At 37.1% G+C, this 20,456-nt stretch overlaps 1 protein-coding gene across 2 annotated transcripts in view; it reads left to right on the top strand.

Moving 5' to 3' along the window:
• The window catches only part of tox (thymocyte selection-associated high mobility group box), a 55,668-nt gene that overhangs the window by 8,485 nt on the left and 26,727 nt on the right, over nucleotides 1–20,456 (top strand). Inside the window, exons 2-3 of one of the 2 annotated variants that reach the window (XM_030161070.1) lie at nucleotides 11,770–11,835; nucleotides 17,067–17,177. In XM_030161070.1, coding sequence (XP_030016930.1) covers nucleotides 11,770–11,835; nucleotides 17,067–17,177 — 177 coding nt within the window. The remainder of the gene's footprint in view (nucleotides 1–11,769; nucleotides 11,836–17,066; nucleotides 17,178–20,456) is intronic. The other variant, XM_030161071.1, reaches the window with a different exon arrangement.

Raw genomic sequence — 20,456 nt, 5'->3', positions numbered from 1 at the left:
TGTGGCGGCTTTGTCACTTTCAAAGAACTGCTTGAGTCAGTCAGGATTACAGAAAAAAATAAAATGGATTTGCAGGGTACATTTAAGATGGCCTGTCACATATCTTGCAGCAATATGTAAATGTTCTTTGCTAATTGACATTTGTTGTAAAGACTCACAGTAGGACTGAATCTTGTAATAACACAATCAGCTTGACTGCTTTCAACCTGCGGCAGTGGAAAAAGTCATTTGTGATGTAACAGATTGAAAACATTAGTATTTTATTTTAAATAAAGACTCCTCATGGCAGTATTTCTTATCTTATCTTATCTTATCTGGCCCCTCCTCCGCATTTTTTTCACATCTTCCCATTATCCCCTCCTACAGTTTTCCAACCAGCCAAAGTGTCGGCATCTCATCTAATTATCTATCAGAACACAACCAGTCAATCTGTCTGTCCGTCTGTCCATGTTGGCTGTCTTTCCCGGGACTGAACACCTCGCCAAGGCCCCCGCACTCCCCCCAACTCAGAGATGATTGGGTGACTTTCAGCGCTGTTGCTTGTGTGGCGGTGTGGCTCAAAGTCTTTCAGTTTCAGTTGGTTGAATCATGTGGACGAAGCGATGAGGGACTCCTGGTTGGTGGAGGGATGCCAAATGGAACAGATGGGTGGAGATATAGCGCTGCCAGAAGAGACTAATTATCAGGATTTGGTTTCCAAAACAAACATATTGCAATCAAATCACATACGGCAATCATTGCTGCATTGTTCTGTGTCTGTGTGTACTGTATTAGTGACAATGACTTGGATCAATTAACTTGTGGAGGAATAAATTGGACCAGTTCCTGAGGCAGTATTTAGTGGTCCATTTTTCTTCAGCACTCAGCCTTTTGTTCACGATCATACAATCCTAACTATCGTAGTGTGGTGCTAATTACCACGGGTAGATTAAAATAAATTTGTTACATTTGTAAATTGATGTCTGTTTTGACCCTGTTTCCTTCTGTTACCAAAAATTATCTTAGACTTCAAGCTAAGTTTTTCCTGATAATCTGCATTTCTCTGTTACTGGACTTCTGTGCCCCACACAGTTTTCTAATCTCATATGCCATTGAGAAAGTCAGTCTACCTCAGGCCTGATCTATGTGTGTGTGTGTGTGTGCGTGTGCGTGTGTGTGTGTTTAAATCTTATTAATCCTTTGTCCTCTTACTTTTGCAACTTGTCACAACTTACTTTGGAAAATAAAAAATAAAAACTTGTCACACATGGTGGTGGAATTAAACAAGCAGTTCCATAACAGCAAATTGGAGTTTGGATCACCTTAAGAGAAAAAGTGCCACTATTCTGTGACACAGTATAGCCTGTAGCTCAAAGAACTCAGACAAAATAATTGACATGGATGTTCAGTATTGATTAATGTGAAGTTAAAAGGTAACAACATCTTAAAGTAGGCTGACTAAGTAAAGTACATTTGGAACAAACCAGTCACAAATTTCTTCACAAAAATAAATTGCTAAAATGCTTAGACCTACAGACCTTTTAAAACAACAAAATTATAGAAAGGGCCAAATGGAGACTGAAGTGCATGAGTAAAAATTGTATTATAAAAGCAATAAAAAGAAACAAAGATGATAAAACACTGACAACAGCGGTGTCTGTCAGAGTGAATTTAACTTGGAGTTTTGTTGATGCATGCAAACATGAATTCATGTTTTTTTTTTCTCTCTTCCTGTAAAACGGTAAAATAGTTTCGATGAGTCATATTGAATTTAGGAATGGGTGCATTGTTTTATTCAGTCAGATGAGTGAACCCTGCCCGTATCATATAAAACCTCATTGACGTCAGTTTCTGGTAGTTGTGGTAAATGGCAGTGCTGGATGATTATTGGAGGTTTGACTTTGTACATCAGCTACAAAAGCTTATGCCGCGTTTCCACTACGTGGTACTGGCCTGACTCGACTCGAATTGGCCTTTTTGCGTTTCCATTACGAAAAGGACCTGAAATCTGGTACCCGGTACTACTTTTTTGGTATCACCTCTGTCGAGGTTCCAAGACTGGAGACCAGATACTAAAACGGGATGTGTAAGCACTGCAGACCACTGATTGGTCAGAGAGTTGTCTCTGTGGCCCGCTGTTTTACAAAAAAACAGATGCGGAAGTTTACAGTAAATATAGCGGTAGGTTAATCCACATGATGACATCCCGAAAACTACACCATGGTTGGTCCAGGAGATTCAGATGTAAAAATTCAGCATGAGCTTAACGGAGCAACACACAACAAGCAAGTTTATCCGCAGCTCTCTGAGCAGACAACACGGAAGTAGCGCGCCGCATCGCTATGATATCCAGGTACTCTAAAGTCGGTAGTATCCTGTAATGGGAACAGTCTCCAGGAATAGGACCTGGTACCCAAGTTGAGCCGAGCCGAGTCAAGTTGAGCCAGTTCCACGTAGTGGAAACGCAGCATTAGTTTAACTTAACAAATAATGTGTTAGATGTCCCATTTATTATATCCCCGAAATCAAATTTCGGGGTTATAATGTTTTTACCTCGAACACCAATGGATCCACCACCGGGTATCCTTCATGTGGATGTGATAACTGGGACAGATTTGGTTGGATTTCTTCTCCCTGGATAACCAACATAGAGGACTCCTAGCGGAAGAACCTGATCGATTTCAGCTTCTCTCTGAGTGTTCTAAGTCATCCAAATGTTGAAAGTTGAAAATCAGTTTTTGGGACATAAATCAAGCAGTGAAAGACCAATTAGATTAAATTTGGTTCATATTGATCTTCTTACCAATGTCCATTTTCTTGCTATCATCCAGAGTTCATATGGTGTCATTTTCATTCACTAGGTGGAGTTTTGTGGGGAAAAATTGGTTCTCTGACCATTATTCTGCCACTATCAGGTCCATGTAGCCCAACTTGAGTTTATATATATATATATATATATATATATATATATATATATATATATATATTAGAGGATTGGGGGGATTTCAGGGATATACCCTTGCTGCCCCTGACAGCATAAGCCTTGTTCATTTAATTCTTTACTTTAACTGTGATCTAACAGGAGTGCTGGCAGTGGAGGTTTACAGTATTAACTGTTGTGCTGTTTTTTCAGTCACACCCACTTTTTTTGGTTTGGTCAAATTAAGAGAAGAAAAAGTCAAAAATTGTTTCATAAGTATCCCCTACGTTCATCCTCACCATCTTTGTCTTTTTTAGAAACTAGAGAACTATTGAACTTAACATCATTAAAGTAATTAATTTATAAGTCTGTAATGGTTCATTAGAGTAACTCTTAAAAGGCTGGGACCCAAAGGGTCCGATGGGCTATTGGTATCAGTTGTCCGTCTGCCCGTCCATAAACAATTTTTCAAAAATCTTCTTCTCCAAAATTGTCAGTTAGAATGGCTTGATATTTGTTGTGGAACATCTTTGGGGTAAGGTCTACCAAGTTTGTTCAAAGAATTGGGAAATATTAATTTTTGAATTTTTTATGAATTTTTAAAAATCCCTGTTGGTTTATAACGGGACATATTTCAAAATGCAATAACTTGAAAACAGTTGAAGATATTGATATAATTACTATTGGCAATAGGTAGGAAGTCACATATGGGCTTTCATTTAGTGCCATAACCTTTGACCTTCAGTGACCCTGAAAAGTCAAACAAATGTCAATTAATGGCTTTAAATATGCCGTTGGACTACAGGACCCTTGGTTCTGTTTTTTAATTTCCACTGAGAAAAACTCAGTAATTTCAGTTGAGAAGCCTCTGAAGTCTTCAGACAATGGAGCCACGTTCTGCTGATAGTTAATGAAACATAATCAGTCTGTGTCCATTTGTGCATTAAAGAAAACTGGCCAGTGGTGTTTTAAAACACTCAAACATTGCACTTTACATTGAGTTTTATATCACTGTATTCTAAGTACCAGCTGTAGTACGATGCAATTTTTTGTTGAGATATGTGTACATTTTATAGTACATTTTATAGTAAGATCAGCTTAGTCGTTGGTCACAAACCTTAAAAGCAACTCTAATAGGAAGATGTGTGGCATAAAAGTAATGTTACACACATACATGATGTCGACTTCCACTCCGGATACTTTGGCCAGTAAAACTTGGTTTATATTGTTTCCACGGAGACAGAGATAAGACAGGTAAACAATTGCCGAGCTGAACTAGCACAGCTGTGTGAATCCTTCTCTTTTCTTTTACGCACACACCCTTAAGCCTCTGTCCGCACAGAGGTTAGCTGATTTATATTCCCTCATGTAGTTTATGTTGTCTGAATAGTTTTACTTGCTACCCAAAGCTATGTAGTTGACAAAACCAGCCTCTTTTTGACTTGTTCACTCACAGGCAGCCTCCAAACCTGCAGAAATGCTCATATTTCTGTCCGTGACATTAGCTTTCGTTGAAGAGTAGGTCACGACCAACGTTACCATCATGGTTGACAAGGGGACACTTGAGTTTTGGTGAAAACATTTCTGTGGTAGTTAATCGCTGATGTTTTCCCAAAAAAAAAAAAAAAAAAAAAAATCTTCTCTAATTTGCATCATTTCTTTCACAGCCCCCCTCCTGTGACGTCCCTCTTCTTTACTTCTTTCATCCTGTACTCCACATATTATTTCCCCAAAACCTCATCTTCTGTCTCTTCCTCACTGCACTCCTGCTTTTCCTGGATACACTGTATTTCTCTCTTTTTCTTTGTCCTTGTCTGTCATCCTAATAGACTCTCCCCCACTTTCTCCCCCCTTCCACCAACCCTGACCCACTTAGCTGGCTGCTTGTTATTCAAACCTTTGCTTTGCACACACATACACACACACAAATGAAGAGGAGCAGTAGAGATGAGAGAGAGAGAGACGGAGGCAAGAAGGGGGAGAGAGGACGAGAGAGAGGGTAATTTGGTTTGACTACAAACCTTGCCATCCTTTTTAGCTCTCTCACTGTATGCCTTTCAGATACACACACATGCAGATGATGAAAAAGTGCTAATTTTAAGAAATGCCAATAGCCTCCATCTACATGAAAAAGCAGACTCTGGAATATTTACCTGAACATGTAACTCCGTAGTCAAGACACCCCTAAACTCACCTTTTCATACACTATCACCAGCATCCTAATGTGAGGGTTTTTCCCAGCTCAGAATAAGGCTGAAGTGCTACCTCAGCTGTGACCTACTGAACTCTGATTTTTTTTTTATAGATGGAAAATAGATTTGCTTAAGCAGATGAGCAAGGTCCCATCTGCAGCTCCTGACTTAGACGATCTTAAAATGTAATGTCTTCGTGATGGAAAACATGACTCATATACAGACAGGTGGCAAATTAAAGGGGAAACCTGATGGGAGAGGTCTATTCCAGGATGATAATGCTCCCACCGATAGGGCACAAGAGGTCACTGAATGTTTTGATGAGTATGAGGATTGCTTCATAAGATGTATCAATATATTTTTGGATGAGATGTAGAGATGACAAAATTCCATTTTTATCTGCGGAGGATTAATGTTCTATTTCAGTTTTAGTTACTTGTGTTGAAAATAAACAGAGCACTCAGAGAAGGAGCTATTTCTGAATATTGTTGGTATTTCTTCATATATTTTTGCATTTCCATATTTTCTATGTGTTGATTGTCGTATGTAATAAAAAAAAAAAAAGCCTTTCATTTAGGTCACAGGTTGTCATCAAAGTAAATGCTTAGTACTTCTTGAAGGATACCTTACTTGTAGCTTTGTCTTTGAAAATAATATTTTGCCTATTTCAATATATTGTATTCTGGTGAATAAAAACTTTAGTGTTGATTAATTTCAGCTGGACAACTTTATTCCTTTGTTCCATTTATTGAAACTTTTGGTGGTCTCTGCTGTGCTCCTGTAGAATGGCTACATGATTTGGTGTCATATAGTGATAAGTGTGAGCAACACTGACTACATGTACAAAATTTTCCACTTTTTGTTCTTGTTCTGAAAAATACGAAACTCCCAATAAGTTGTTTCCTTCCCTAATGATCATGAATATGCCACTGAGATTTTTAAATGCAGCTATTGCATGCACCTATACATGTATACATATCATGAGTAAAATGTTGTTTTCATGGGTGGCCGTCTGTCCACTGTGTAAACACACTCTGTAAAGTCAGTTTTTTGATATTTGCCTTCATCCAATAACCTGCTGGTGTGTTCTTCTACTGACCAGAGATGTGACCTTTTCTTTGGAGCATCCATCTTGACCAGAGAGGATTTTGGTTTTATTCCACTTGAGAGTAAACAGGGGTCATGGTTCACATCCTGCAGTAAAATGTCATAGTAGATTAATTTTCCAAATGTGCTGTATATGTGACCACAGAATCTTCACAAAACTGGAATAAATTAATGTGTGTTTTAATATGAAAATGCTACTTTCAGAAAAGTCTTAAAGGGGTCATATTTAGCTAAACCCACTTTTATTAGTCTTTGGTACATTTATTTGTGTATTTGGGGACCTTAGTTTAAAATGTTTGAATTTGAACCCTCCAGGTGCAGCAAAGCTATCTTTATGTTAATTTTGGCAAAAATCAAGTGGATTTCTACAACCTGTTTTAATTCCTGCTTAATTTGTTACGTCTATAACTAGTTATGTCATGACATTTGCAAATATAAGGTCAAGACTTCTGACAAACATTTCTCAGAGTACGCCATAATTGTTAATTTATCAGCAGCAGCAGTTGTAGCCCATACTGAAAATATGTCCGAACTTCAAGCCGATTACCTAAAATATTCAATTGTTAAATGAACGGAACAGAGCAGCACAGCCAACAACCTGGAGGGAGTGGGGCATGAAGTTGCTCATTTGCATTTAAAGGGCCAGCGTTCCAAACGACCTTTCTGGTGTCATTACTCAGATATAGAGTTGAAGATGGACCTGTGGAGTTTAATTAATAAAGAATTCCGACCCAATTTACAGTTTATGTACAGTAGACCACAGGGACATATTTGAAAATGCATAATTCCATTTTAAAAAAAAAAAAGCAAAAAGCAAAATATCACTTCTTTAAATCAGAGTCTCCAAATGGAATATGCTGTTTACATGACACTGGGAAAATACACTGATTACTTTTTGGAATATATTTCTAAGTAAAACATGCTAGCTTAAACTAGTATTTTAAAAAACAAAAACAAATACAAAGCAAGTAGTAAGTGTACCCGGTACCTCTCTGTTCAGACACTACTGATTCCAGAATATCACAGTACAGCAGAGGTTTTTCCATTCAATTAGATTGCCCTAAATTCTCTAACATGTTACACGCTGACCCTTGAAATTGCAGTCTTTTGCAAATATATAATTGTACAGGCTGACATCGCGATTGTGATTTGATTAATCATGCAGCTCCATCCTGTGGGAAGGAGGGATTACTTTTTTACAAATGGGAACATAAAATAAAAGTCTTCCCTAAAAATACACTGACTCCTTCTCAGTCATACATAAAGCATGTAATTTGTCCTTGAAACGTACAACTCATCAAAACTGACACTTTCCACAACCACACCCTCTACAGTTGTAATGGAAAAAGTTTTAAAGTCAAATTGATGTTCAGTGATGAATGAGGGACTACTTTATCTCCGTGCATGCTCGGCTGCTCAGCACTCTAGATAAACCATCAGGTCAAACAATACCCTGCAATTTACACTGTACTGTAGTGACAGCAAGTAGAAGCAGTTTATCTCACCCGTGGACTGTATGTTCTAATTATAGGCTCTAAAATTAATGCAAAGTACAGTTCACCTGTAAAATATACACAGCTGTATTTGATAAAAGTCTTAATGGTAGAGCTTTGAGTAATCTGTCTTAAATTAAGCAACAACACTATGATCTATCCAAATTCATTCAGTCTGTCTGTTATAGAACTGTTCTCTCTGCCACTCACACTAAGCTGTTGCAAAAAAAAAAAAAAAAAACATCACAGTTTGTCCCTTTTTCCATCACTTCTTCTTTTCTTATGTAACTTTGTGTGGAGTGAGAATGTTTTTTTCCATTCGATAACAGTAACCTCTTGACTTACAGTTACTGATCACTTTTTTTGCCTGATTTATTTCCATCGTTACACAAGGTTTTATTGTCAAAGACATCTTAAAAATATTTTGTGCCTTAAGTGATTTGTAATAGTTCTGTGATAGTATGTAAGGTTCAGTATTCACCTTTATCATGTTGTTAGTCTCTGTATGGTACGTGTTCGTATTAGATCTTACCCAATGCAAACAGAAAGAGCTGGTTTGACAGTGGGGTCAGTGTGTCAGCCATCCCCATACATCAGAGAAGAAGAATGGTGATCAGACACAGAGATTGATACCTCATTCTTAACTTGCACCATTTCTGCTCCAGTTGTTATTTTTGGAAATGTGTTCCATGTAACGCATTAATAGTTCACTGTTTATTCAGTGTGTGTGTGTCTTAGACATATCACACCACTGTTTTGGCCCTCTGTTGACTCTGTAAACTTACACCTCATTTGCATAATACCTAACAGCTGGTGAATGGATAGGGCAGTTACACCTGTCTGTCCACGTGTGTGTGTGTGTGTGTGTGTGTGTGTGTATGAGAGTGAGCTTTACTTCTACACACCTCTTCAAACGCTCCTCTGCATGCCTGTTTGTCAACCAAGAAAATGATCATGTACCAATGAGTTATGAAAATGATGATTTCTCAGTTGTTTGATTAATTGTTTGCTTGGCAGTGAGGTTGATCTTATTTCAGAATGACTATGGCTAAAACCAGCATAGTGTCTCTTAACAGTTTATTTTTTCCCCATCAAACAGTAAAAGTACACGTTTAACTGTGGAGTTTAGTCAAATTCTGCCATCTACCAAAAATGCCTCTTCATTATGATACTGATATTGTATGACTAGTTGTGTTGTGAAGTGACAGTGGTTTTGAGAGAAATATAAAAACCTATTTACTTACTTTCATTCTTAAGTACATGATGTCTCATAGGTGACACCGTTACCAGAATAGTATTTTACATACTTATACTGATTTAGTCACAACTAGTCACAACTAGCAAAATATACCATACTTTCCTCTCAGTTTTGGAAAACAAGTTTGTGAAAGTAAATATAAAACTAATGTAATGAGGGGTTTGTCTCCTTTCTGTATCTACCTGGCTCACTTTCATAGACTTACTCAGAAATAGTTGAATTTTTGATTCCAAGAAGGATATATCTGATGATGCCATATATTGATATTCTCCAACTATCTAAACCTCCAGATGCTGCTACAGAAGCAGCTGACCCCCCCCCCCCCCCCCCCCCCCGTTTGCCCTCACCTTGCACCAGCAATATTTCCTAAAAATCACATCAAAGTGCTTATGCAATTTTATCAACTTCTATATCATTCATGCATATAATACTTAAATAGTGCCTTTAACACATATCCAGTTTCATACAATGACTAAACATGACCTTTGACCTGAGCTCATTTGAATATCATGTTGGAAAATACCGCAAAATCATTAGGTTTGACTTTTAAAATCTAAAATAGCATTCTTGCCCACCTTGTAGATTCTGTTGCTTGAAATATGTTAAACACACTATATTATACATAAAATATATCAAGCTTTAGAATCTACGAGGAGGGCAAGATGTTCAATTTTAAAGTAAACTAAGAAGTTTTAAAAATTATACATTGCATGCAGAAGTGAATGGAACATCCCAACTGATCACCTAAACATGTCTTATTCACAAATTTTTGTTGTTATTTTGATCAGAAGTATTTGCTGTTTTAATGGAACTTCTTTCCAGTTGAGTAAATCACATCACTATTAATACAAAAGAGTTCCAGACTTAGTATTTACAGACGTTATCAGGCTAAAAGGGATCAGTTTTGGAGATGCTTAATATTGCTGTTATGCTTCAGCAACTGAACATGGTCCAAATGATTTTCTAGACATAATTATGCATTTTACGGAGCCAGACACACCTATTTTTAAAATGGATCCAAAGTGGGCAAAACAGATAGGATACCAGAAGACGCCCTTTACATCCTTAGTGTGACTTATAAAGTATGAAAAAATAATAGCAATTCTACAGGTAATAGTGAAATTATATCCTATTTTATATAAAAGGGAAAATGTGTGTACTCAGTAATCTTAGATTTTTGTTGCCATTTGTTCCATTTTCACAAGTCACCCATTATTATAATACGTATGAGTAATAATAGGTGTTTTAGGCTCAGTAGTGCAGACAACACACCTACCAACCACACTGTAACACCAAAGCAGGGCAACACATTGTCCTCTTCACAGTAAATGTTGACTGGCCCAGTGATGTGTCGTCCCAATGTGTGATGCAGTAATATGAGCAGCTGTCCACTGCTTACAGTGACTCATGTAAACATATAAACACTTGTTCTTCACAGCTGGATGTAAGTTGAGACAAATAAAAAGCAATACAGAAAGGCCACATGAGGAAGTATAGAAGAGCTAATAATGGGAAGTAAACAAAGGTGTAAAAGATGGTGTAGCCTTTAGCTGTTTGTATACTACTCTACACAGTATCCATTTATGAAATACTGCTTTTGTAGTTGTATATTAATTCAGGTACTTCCCTGTTTTTACAAATAGAATGTTATTCATTGCAGTCTAGTCAAACAGAACCACAGTGGAGCAGGGCAGTAACTATCATTATTGTTTTTTTTTTTTTTTCTTTTGTCTTTAAGTTGTATTTTGCTTAAGGTTTTATATAAAAAACAATATGTTTTGGTTCTCAGTCTTAATAATAGACATTATGAAGACCTTTTATCATGATAGCATAACACCCATCAGTTATTTCAACCAGGATCAACAGGAAAAAAACTAAAGATTTGACATTTATAGTGATAGCTAATTAGTATCAACTTGTTTTTGTCATATATTTTTCCCTTTATCACCTAGTCCTTTCCAATAGTAGGGATGTATTTTCATTTTAGTCATTTTCTGGCCTTTATTTATTCATTTTTAAGCACAGGACAGCAATGATGGTAAACTAGACTAAACCAACAGTGAGTCGCCAGTTCTGCTCATGATCTTTTCTGCAACCATTTTGTGCCATTGCTATGAGGAATAACGATGTTGTCACAGCTGTCTCTGCAGTTAGTTTGTTTTTGTGCTTTACTCTGCATTATAGCATCTAAGACACAGTCTAGTATTATGGAAGATGGGGAAATTGGAAGAAGAGAAGATGGCCAGGATTAAAAGACAACAGAGCTGTCATTCATGAACTAGTTAATGTGAGTGGTGGTGTTGTATCCAGACCTCTGCTCTGCCAGTTAGGGTTATGTTCTACATGGCTTAAATTACACACTTCATCTTTAATACGGTGTTCATTAATTAATTACAACACACATGACGGTTTAAAAACCATAATGATGTTCAATGATTTATGATTATCGCAGAGACCTTAATTGATATTACTTCCTTGTTGTATGTGAGCAGGGTTTAGAGGAAATGCAGTAGAGAAACACTGAGCAGTAGGCATCAGTGGACTGTCATCATACTTCAGTCCTTGGACAACAACAGACTTTTATAAGCAGTTGTCATTGGGAAACTATTGTCGGAACTTCAGCACTCCTACCTCACCAGCAGGACTTTAAATGTGCAAAGGAGATGACCTACAGATAATGGACTAATCTTTCATACTGGCCATTGCCCAGTAATCTTTCTTTTCTATCTCCACCTATTGTCTCCTCGCTCGCTGCTTTGTGTTTGCTGTGTTTGATTATAGTTTGTTGACATTGTTGCTCTTGCTTTTTGTTCTGTCCAGCTGGATGGGGACACCATGTTCCTGGGTATGCCAGAATCAGGCCTTGACTTTCCCTCAACCAATCAGGTGAGTGTGAGCGAGGATTGCTTTGTTTGTGTGACATAGCCACAGTAATTGATTGCATTGTGAAGTTGTTTCCCTACCGTTTCTAAGTGCATTGAGCTATTTTCTAAACAGAACATATTACTTGTCAACATGTTTTAACATTTCCGCAACAAAACCATGTATCGTGTCCAAACACTGTTCAGCGTGTAACCATTGTAGTCAATGTGAAACCATGCGCTGACTGTGAGCAAAAACAAACATGTGGCAGGTGTGCACAAATGACTGTCATGTTAATTGGCAACTCTTGTATTTACAGTGCATGGTGAATACATCACTCAAGATGTTAACTAAGTGTAAAGGAAACTAAAATATGTAATATTCAGGGTTCAGCATTGATAGGTTTGTTTCCCATTTGCCTGTATGCAGAAGTAAGGTAATAGAAAGTTGAATGAATGTGAAGACATCTAGCCAATCAGTGCCTAATTGGACCATTTTTACTGATATTTCACAAGTAAAGAAATTAAGATGGCTAAATGACATAGATATGCATGTGCTGAGTTATGTTACATGAACCAGCAAAGACTGCTAATGTATGATAAAGATATCTTGGTGTCTCACATGACATGCTGATGCGCAATGTCCTTGGTTTGAAAACATTGTTTCCTTTGTTTTTTTTTATATTTAAAAAAATCCATTGAGGCCACCCTTTGTTAACCTAACATACAACCTATTTTATCTATATGTATTCTTCCCATTTACAAGTAACGGTGCTATGCATTTTCATTTTACAATAAAAAAAATATATAGTTTTTGATGAACTGACCTTTAACTAGAAGTACAGTGACTTGCCAGCTTTCTTTCACAACTAATGTGAGAATAATTGTCCAAACAACATGGAAAATATACAGTATCTTTCCTTAAATTATTTTAAACTCCCCTTTAACCTGTACGACATCTAAATCCTGTGAAAACCTGTCGAAAACTCTGCCAAAGTTAACTGTCAAGTTTTATCTGCGTGTGCAACTTTCAGTATAAATTACAAGTGACATAACTCCCACCTTATTTACTTACACCATTAGTTCCAGAAAAAAAGCCATGCATAATTCTTTTTTCAGCTGACATTTTAAATTCATTCACGCCTTGTAAACTTGAGCAGTGTGGTTTTGTAACTGTTGAAGGCAGATTAATGGGTGCATTAACAGAGAAGAATCGACCATATCTCTTACAAGGTATAGAAAACATCTGTGAAGTTGTAAAAAAAATAACTACTGGTCTCTGTTACTACACAGAGTATTAGTATACATCTATATCTGAATATATTTTACAGATCATTCTGGACAAATTCACTGATTCAAGGGTCTTTGTTGTTAAACCTTGTATTGATTCAGCTGACATTGTAATTACATCTGTAAGATATAATCAGATAAAGAGCAAATTTAATTGTTCTCGCTGCAGTTTAGTTTGCACCTGCAATTTCGGTCTTTTCAACGACCTACTCTCATTTTAATCAATTTTTGGAGGCAGAAGTTGTGGGTTGAATGATTTTTCTTTAGGTTTTACAGATAGCTTTTATAACTGGCTGAGGTCTAATCATATCATGAAGCATCTTCAAACATTACTGATCCGACCTTTGTCCCAGTCGGTTTCTAGTAACATTTTTTCTCGTCTAGATTTCTAACATGTAAATATCTGATGATGCACAAATACCCTGATTCCTCAGTAACATCGTGCACTGTAAACAGTCAGTGGACAGGATGTGCTCAGATTCATTCCCTGTACAGCCATTGCATGGGGGTCGTTTTCCCCAACCGTTTTTGTTCTTGTTGCTTTCTTCAAATAATTTGACCATACCCCACTGTGTCTTTGAGCTCACCTTTAGCTATTTCGGTCTTCAGTTATTTCCAGATGCATCAACCTAACTTTTTCTCCCATCCTGTTCCACAAATCAATATCACTTACTGCTCTCAACCCCAGGCACATAAAGCATTACAGTGATTTTCTCTCTTTTTTCGTAGACAGAGAACTGCTGCAGTGTGTGGATTGCCACAGGGGTTACTTATTCAGTGTACTAAGGCTTTAAAAATAGCTTCTTCATTTAAGGTGTTTGCATAGGATTAGTTAAATGTTAAATCACTCTCATTGAAAAGAAAAAAACAATAACTTAGTAGCAATTAAATCTTGTTTTACCTACACGTTGAATTTGTGCCAATGAAAGCAGCAGATAACACTTTGAGCTTATGGTTGATATAAATGCCAACTTATTTTGATAAAAACATAAATAACTGCAATTAAAGTTTTTGTTTTTTACCTCAGCTACAGCTGTATTATTTTTGGTGATTGGCTAAAGGCTAAAACTCTAGCCGTTTTTGTTCTAAGTCATTGCTATCTATCAAAATAAGGTTTAATGAAGAAGGTTATGTAACACTCCAACTGCTTGAATTCTATTATGTCGGATAAATGGTGATTGAAAATTCTGCAGCAGGACTAGTTGTAGTGTTTTTGTGTCATGGTATTGTTTCAGATGCTGATGGCCTCCTGTGTGTAATGGTATGTTTTTTTGCATGACCAGGCCTTTGTACTTTATACTGCCATGTGATATAAAAACATTTGATGAGTGTTGCTTAGCTTGAGGGAATCTGTTTGATTGACTGAATGAATCAGGTTTTTGTTGTTTAAAAACTGCAAACAGTAAAAACTTGTGCTCTATAGAACCTCTAGCTCTAAGCGTTATAATTGAAGCACTACAGCTATTGTTTCAGTTATACCACAGTATGGTATTATATGACAAATCCATATATTATGCAAAATGAAAACTGGTTCAACTAGTATATAGTATATCTCTAGCACTACTTACAATCTCCCTAAAGCTATATTTGTCTTTTGGGTGTTGTTAGATTTTTGTCTATCATATGATAAACAGTAGAAGGACTACAGCCACACTTCGTGCTTCATGAATGCATTAATGAAATAAATGTACTGGTCATTTTTAAAAGACTAACTTCCCTAATGTGTGATATCCTCATCTAAGTGCTAATTGAGGCTTCAGACCCTGTGATGCTAAAAAGGAAGAGATGTTCACAGGATGTGTTGAGTGGATGGAAATTTCCACCAGAGAACATTAAGTCCATGACATAAAGTAGGGTTTAAGGGTAATAGATGCTGTGTGTGCAGCTGTCCTTTCTTATGCCATCCCAGTATGATGATCAACATTGTAAAGATCAGCTGATTACTTTGAAACAGCAGTGAATGTGTGAGTGCATTCAGTATCTACCTTTCCGCAAAACCTCCAGAGAGTGAGATGTGTGTTTGTTAGTACAGAATTATCTCTCCACCAAGCCCATATTAATAAGAAACAGCACTAGAGATACATTATTCATGCAGCACAATATAGAGAATATTCTGCCATATAGGGATATATGATTTGATGTTTTATTCATAGCGTTGTGCCGTAGGAAGATGGGAGTGGTGTGTGGAAACAGAATTTATGGCTTTATTATTGAAGTACCATTGCTTCCATAAAGTCAGAGGTTGTTGTGATGAATGTGACCAATTCCACTCCAGACTGACCCTCATCCTTGTCGTTTTTTATGTAAAGGGAACAGCAGTGTGATGGTACTGCATAAAAGCTGAAAGAGCACAGGAGGAACTACTTTGAAAGTGTGAATAAAGGGATTAGTTAAAGAAAGAATACCAGTACTGTGAAGCAAAGGGTTGTATTTTATCAGTCTAAGAATATGGGTTCACACTTCACATGTTAGATGCTTAATTAGAAGTCAGTGCTCCAGGTTATAAACTTAGTCTACCACAAACAGATTTTCCCTCAAAATCAACACTCTTCTTTCAGACCTAATTATCCAGACTTTAATACCATATCCTCATCATGTAGTATATTGAGCTCATTCTGGACGCTCTATTGTTGGCTGAATAAATAGACCCTATTTCTAAAACAGATGAACTCACCACTAAACAGACTGTGGTGATGATCAGATGGAGCAGCTTGTGCTGATTGTAGGGTATCTATGAGTCCATAAAACACCTAAAATTCAATAATCTGAAATGTAATAAACTGTTCAATGCTGTTTTAGTTAGATTTTTGACATGTTTTGAAAAATTGTTTAAAAAATATTGGATTTTTTAAAATTTAATTTTAATTTATATTTTGGAAGTCTGGTGAAAATAAATCTGAAGCCTTTATTTTCCCTCCAGAAAAATACAACGCTTCACTTTCAACAATTAATGTAAATTCAACTCTGCATTCACCCATTCATCCATCTTTTTCTTACTTACCTGTGACCCAGACCCAGATAAGCAGCAGAAGATGGATGAACAGACAGTTGAATGTACATTAACAACTGAAAGTGCAGTGTTGCATCTTCCTGGAGGAACTGATTAAGAGTCCGAAAAATACAAAGTTAATGGAAAACGCCTGCCATCACCTAGTTCTGTTCTGAATTCACATTGGGAGCCTCACTGAAGTCAGGCCACATTGCATCCATTATAAATTGTATTCATAATGGTCTTTAAGGCCCTAAAAAGACTTAAATTTAACAGTTTTAACCTGATGAAACACAATTAATAACACATGACTAGTGTGCGTGGCTGTTTTGATCTATTCTGTTGTTCCATATGATCCAAAATTAATTAAAAGTGGTTGTGGCATTAAATATGTAGCCAGGTTGAGATAGAGAACAAGAAGAGTTGGTACATGGCCAAAGTTAAACACTGCAATGAAAGGTAATGTACTCCAACTGTATGTTTTACGATTTATGTGTTTGCCTTTCCTCCTACAGCACTCGATGTAACCTTTTCTTATCAGGGATTAGTTGTGGAGGGAAAGAACAAGCAATTTATTTACAGCCTCTCTCTCCCTCTGTCTGTCTCTTTCTGTAAATATCTGTCTGACTCTGTCTGGCTTGTTTATCGGCCTTTCTTTCTGTCAAGTCCACTTAAGTTTAGCCATTTCACAGGCATAAAAGTAACGGCACACTATTACTCATCGGTGAAACTAGACCATCATTTTGACCCATGGGATAGTTTGTATCCACGGAGCTCTCTCTCCCTCTCTCTCTCCCTCTCTCTCTCTCTCTCTCTCTCTCTCTCTCTCTCTCTCTCTCTCTCTCTCCTCTCTCTCTCTCTCTCTCTCTCTCTCTCTGCCCTTGCTCCTCTTCATGACCTTTTCATATGACCTCTGACCTTTTCCTGACCTCTAGTCCTATTTGAACCTTTGTTTGTCTCTGTGATTCTTCCCATAGTTTCGTGTGCCACAGCCCCCTCACCCCCTGACCAAGGTGACGCCTCCTAACCCGCCCTCACAGCACTGGAGAAGGGATGCTCACATGGCCGACACACACCGTCTTCCCTGGGTGAATGCACACAAACACACACATAAACAAACCTGGCACTGCTAACATAACACTGCTGCTGCACTAAGTGTAGATTAACATCGGACTGTGCTCAACACCAACACCAGTCATATCTGACCATGTATTAATTGCTTTAGGCCTCAGATAAATTTGTGCCACCTAAAGGCAGGACATTGAACAGCAACAGTTGAGTGGTCCACTTGTATGTATTCAGATGTGTGCCATCTACAGGCAATGTCCATACCTGGCACACAACAGGCTTGCTGTAAATATTTACAGAGGATGTTCTGGTTTATAAGACTGTAGCATCAATGTTTATACAGCACATGTGTCTATGTATGTGTGGGTCATTTGGTTTTTGTTAAGTCCACAGATATAAAAAAAAAAAAAAGTGATTATATCCCGTCTGTTCTTTAATTGCTGTGATTTTAGTTTTTGTTCAACAAAAGAGAAAATTAACTTGCACATCCTTCTTTCTATATTTCAAATGAAAATTAACTGACAGCTCATTTTGTTTTTAATACCCATTTCTCAACAGAAAAAAACAATGCTCAAAGAATACATGGTACAGGGTGCTGCACTTTTATTATATTCTTCGCAGTAACTGTTTATAGTCTGGTCTGGTTTTTGTTACGTTTGGTAGAGATGGACTAAACATTTCTTCACAAAACAGATCTTATATCTTGTAACTTTAAACAGAATTTTGCGTCACTGTATATGTTATTTTCTGTTCATAAACATAGCAGTTGCACCTGGAGACATTTGAAACTAAAAGAGGAAAGTAACACAACTTCTACGTGTTCCACAATTGATGTTAGCTAGTCAATAGAAGTCTGCAGTATGTCTGTATAGGTTAAATAATGCACAAATAGAACAACGAGTCTGCTTCGAGAGGTGAGTTAAAATTGTGATTCAGTTTTTTTAGTCTACTGACCAGGTGAAATTAGAACTGCAGCTGTTGTGTTTGTAAAAAAACTGCTGTTTGTGTGTTCATACTGATCTGAGCAACTCTATTACAATTGACAAATGGTATACACTATCAAACCACCTAAGTGTTTAAGGGGTATAAATATGTACACGTGTAGCTGGGTAGTCTACTCCTATAGTTGACATGAGCTGTTCTGACAGTGTCTTAACAGTGAATCTGAGAGTAAATTGCCAGCCAGTAAAAAAAATTTTGTAGGCTTTTGCATGGAATCGTTTCAAGTGTGATCTCTCAGTTTATTTGACAAATGTATTAGTGAACAGTTTCCATTTCCCCAAACCAGTGTGATGATCAGTTTCATGCATTTTAAAAATTTCCCACATACAAGTTTATTAAACATCAACCTGACGAGTGGGTGATACTGTATGTAGGGGAACCATATTCAAGGGACTCTCCCAGCTCTCTCTAACACGATATATATACTCACAGTAGCATTCTGCTGATAAATATGAAAAAAAAAGTTGGTTTTCATCTCGGTCTGTTGTGCCATTGTCTGTCTCAAACACACACATCTTCCAACAGACATTATTTGATCAAAGCGAACATGGATAAAAATAGAAAAAGAGGGATGTCAGTCAATCACCAATCAAATACTTAGCTTCTACAGGCCTGTTTATTTCTGTGTCGTGTTTTAATGAAACTGCTGTCTGTCCATCTCTCGGGCTCATCAGCATTTACAATCACTCTCAGATATTGTCTGTTTCCCAGAAGACGCACCATCTTGACAAAGACAGGGCAGATTTGCATTAGCCTATTCAGTGTGTCCAACCCACATCTTATATGTATGGATGAATAAGTATAATTGACACATTGAGAAAAATACATGCAAAGAACTGACCCAGATATGAAATTACATATTCAGGTAGTAAAAATACAGTTTTGCCTGGAGTTATTCTGATGTTTATAGAGAGGGACATTAATTCTGTATGGAATAATTGTATCAGTTCATACAGAAGTTATATTATTTCATCTAATTAGTCTAATCTAATCCATCGCCTTCACATATCAATCATGTGGCTTCAGTCAACACATATCATCACCAAACGCAGATCCTGATTGTCTTCTTGAAATAAGTTGAGCTTGTGCATTTTTACGTCTACCATGAAGCAGATATGAGCATGAAGTTGTGGGAAGTGTTTGTAATGTGAACACAGCATGTGTGAAAGGACTTAATCCTGACTACATTAGTCGTCCTATAAGCCCCCAGTGCACAGCGAACAGCCTATTGTACTGACATGAATGGAAGAGCAGAGAGAGTGAGGGAGAGACATACAGGAGTAATTTATGCAGAACCTGAAGAAATGATGGAGAGAGCAGGAGAGGGAGGGAGGGAGAGAGAGAGAGAGAGGCAGACAGACAACAGACAGGCTGAGTAATTTATGCAGAGCTCTGAGCTGCGACTGAGCACAGTATGAAAGTTAGACTGAAACCAACTGTTGGACCTGTAACAAAGAAGTAGTGCCAGGTACGGAGTACAGTGTTGGATGCCACTTTATGGTTACTAAACAAGTATGGAAAGGAAACATGATTACATAATGGTTCTATGTACATGTAAACAGTGTCGAAATATGATGTATTCATATCACGATACTTAGTTGGAGTTTAATGGTTCTGAAACTGAGACCAAATCTGTACATGTCCACAGTCTGCAGTTTCATCTCCATCCTCTGTATTGTAATCCATTCTGCTGTCACTGCCGTTGTGCCCTCATTAACTTACTAATGTATGAAAACACATTCTTTTTGAATTTTCTTAACATTAAACATGTAAATCACACAATTATTATTGTATTCAAACTAAAGATGAATTGATGTCTTAGCCAAGCAGCCGTATCAGCAATATTTGCAATTGTCATAGACGATATAATTTCACAGATGACAGTGGTATCTGTCATTGTCATATTTAAGTTTATTAATTAGATTTTCATGGTGGAATTTTTGCCCAAATGTAGTATGATGAGTTGTTGAAAGATGGTTCAGGTTGCCCATTTTTTTTCTTATATTTATGAAGAATTTTTTTGTTTCTGTTTTACAAAAGGGAGGGTAAATAACAAAAACAAAATAACCAAACAGAAAATAACAATGGCATTAGCTCTCAATCAAATGTCTGTATTGACCAAGAGTTAAGTTAGAGCAAGCTACATCTTTTGCAAATATTACACATACTTTGTTGTATTCAACAGCGTGTAACTTAACCATTTTTGGTCATTTGACACATGCGGTTGATGTTAGCAGAACTGTTTATTTATTCTTGTTGACTTAACTCATATATAGACAGTTCTTAAGAAAAGTTTG

This window comes from Sphaeramia orbicularis, chromosome 17, assembly GCF_902148855.1.
Source record: "Sphaeramia orbicularis chromosome 17, fSphaOr1.1, whole genome shotgun sequence".
In the NCBI taxonomy this organism is placed as follows: Eukaryota; Metazoa; Chordata; class Actinopteri; order Kurtiformes; family Apogonidae; genus Sphaeramia; species Sphaeramia orbicularis.
The sequence above is the reverse complement of the archived record's forward strand: the minus strand, read 5'-3'. Positions and strand labels throughout refer to the sequence as shown.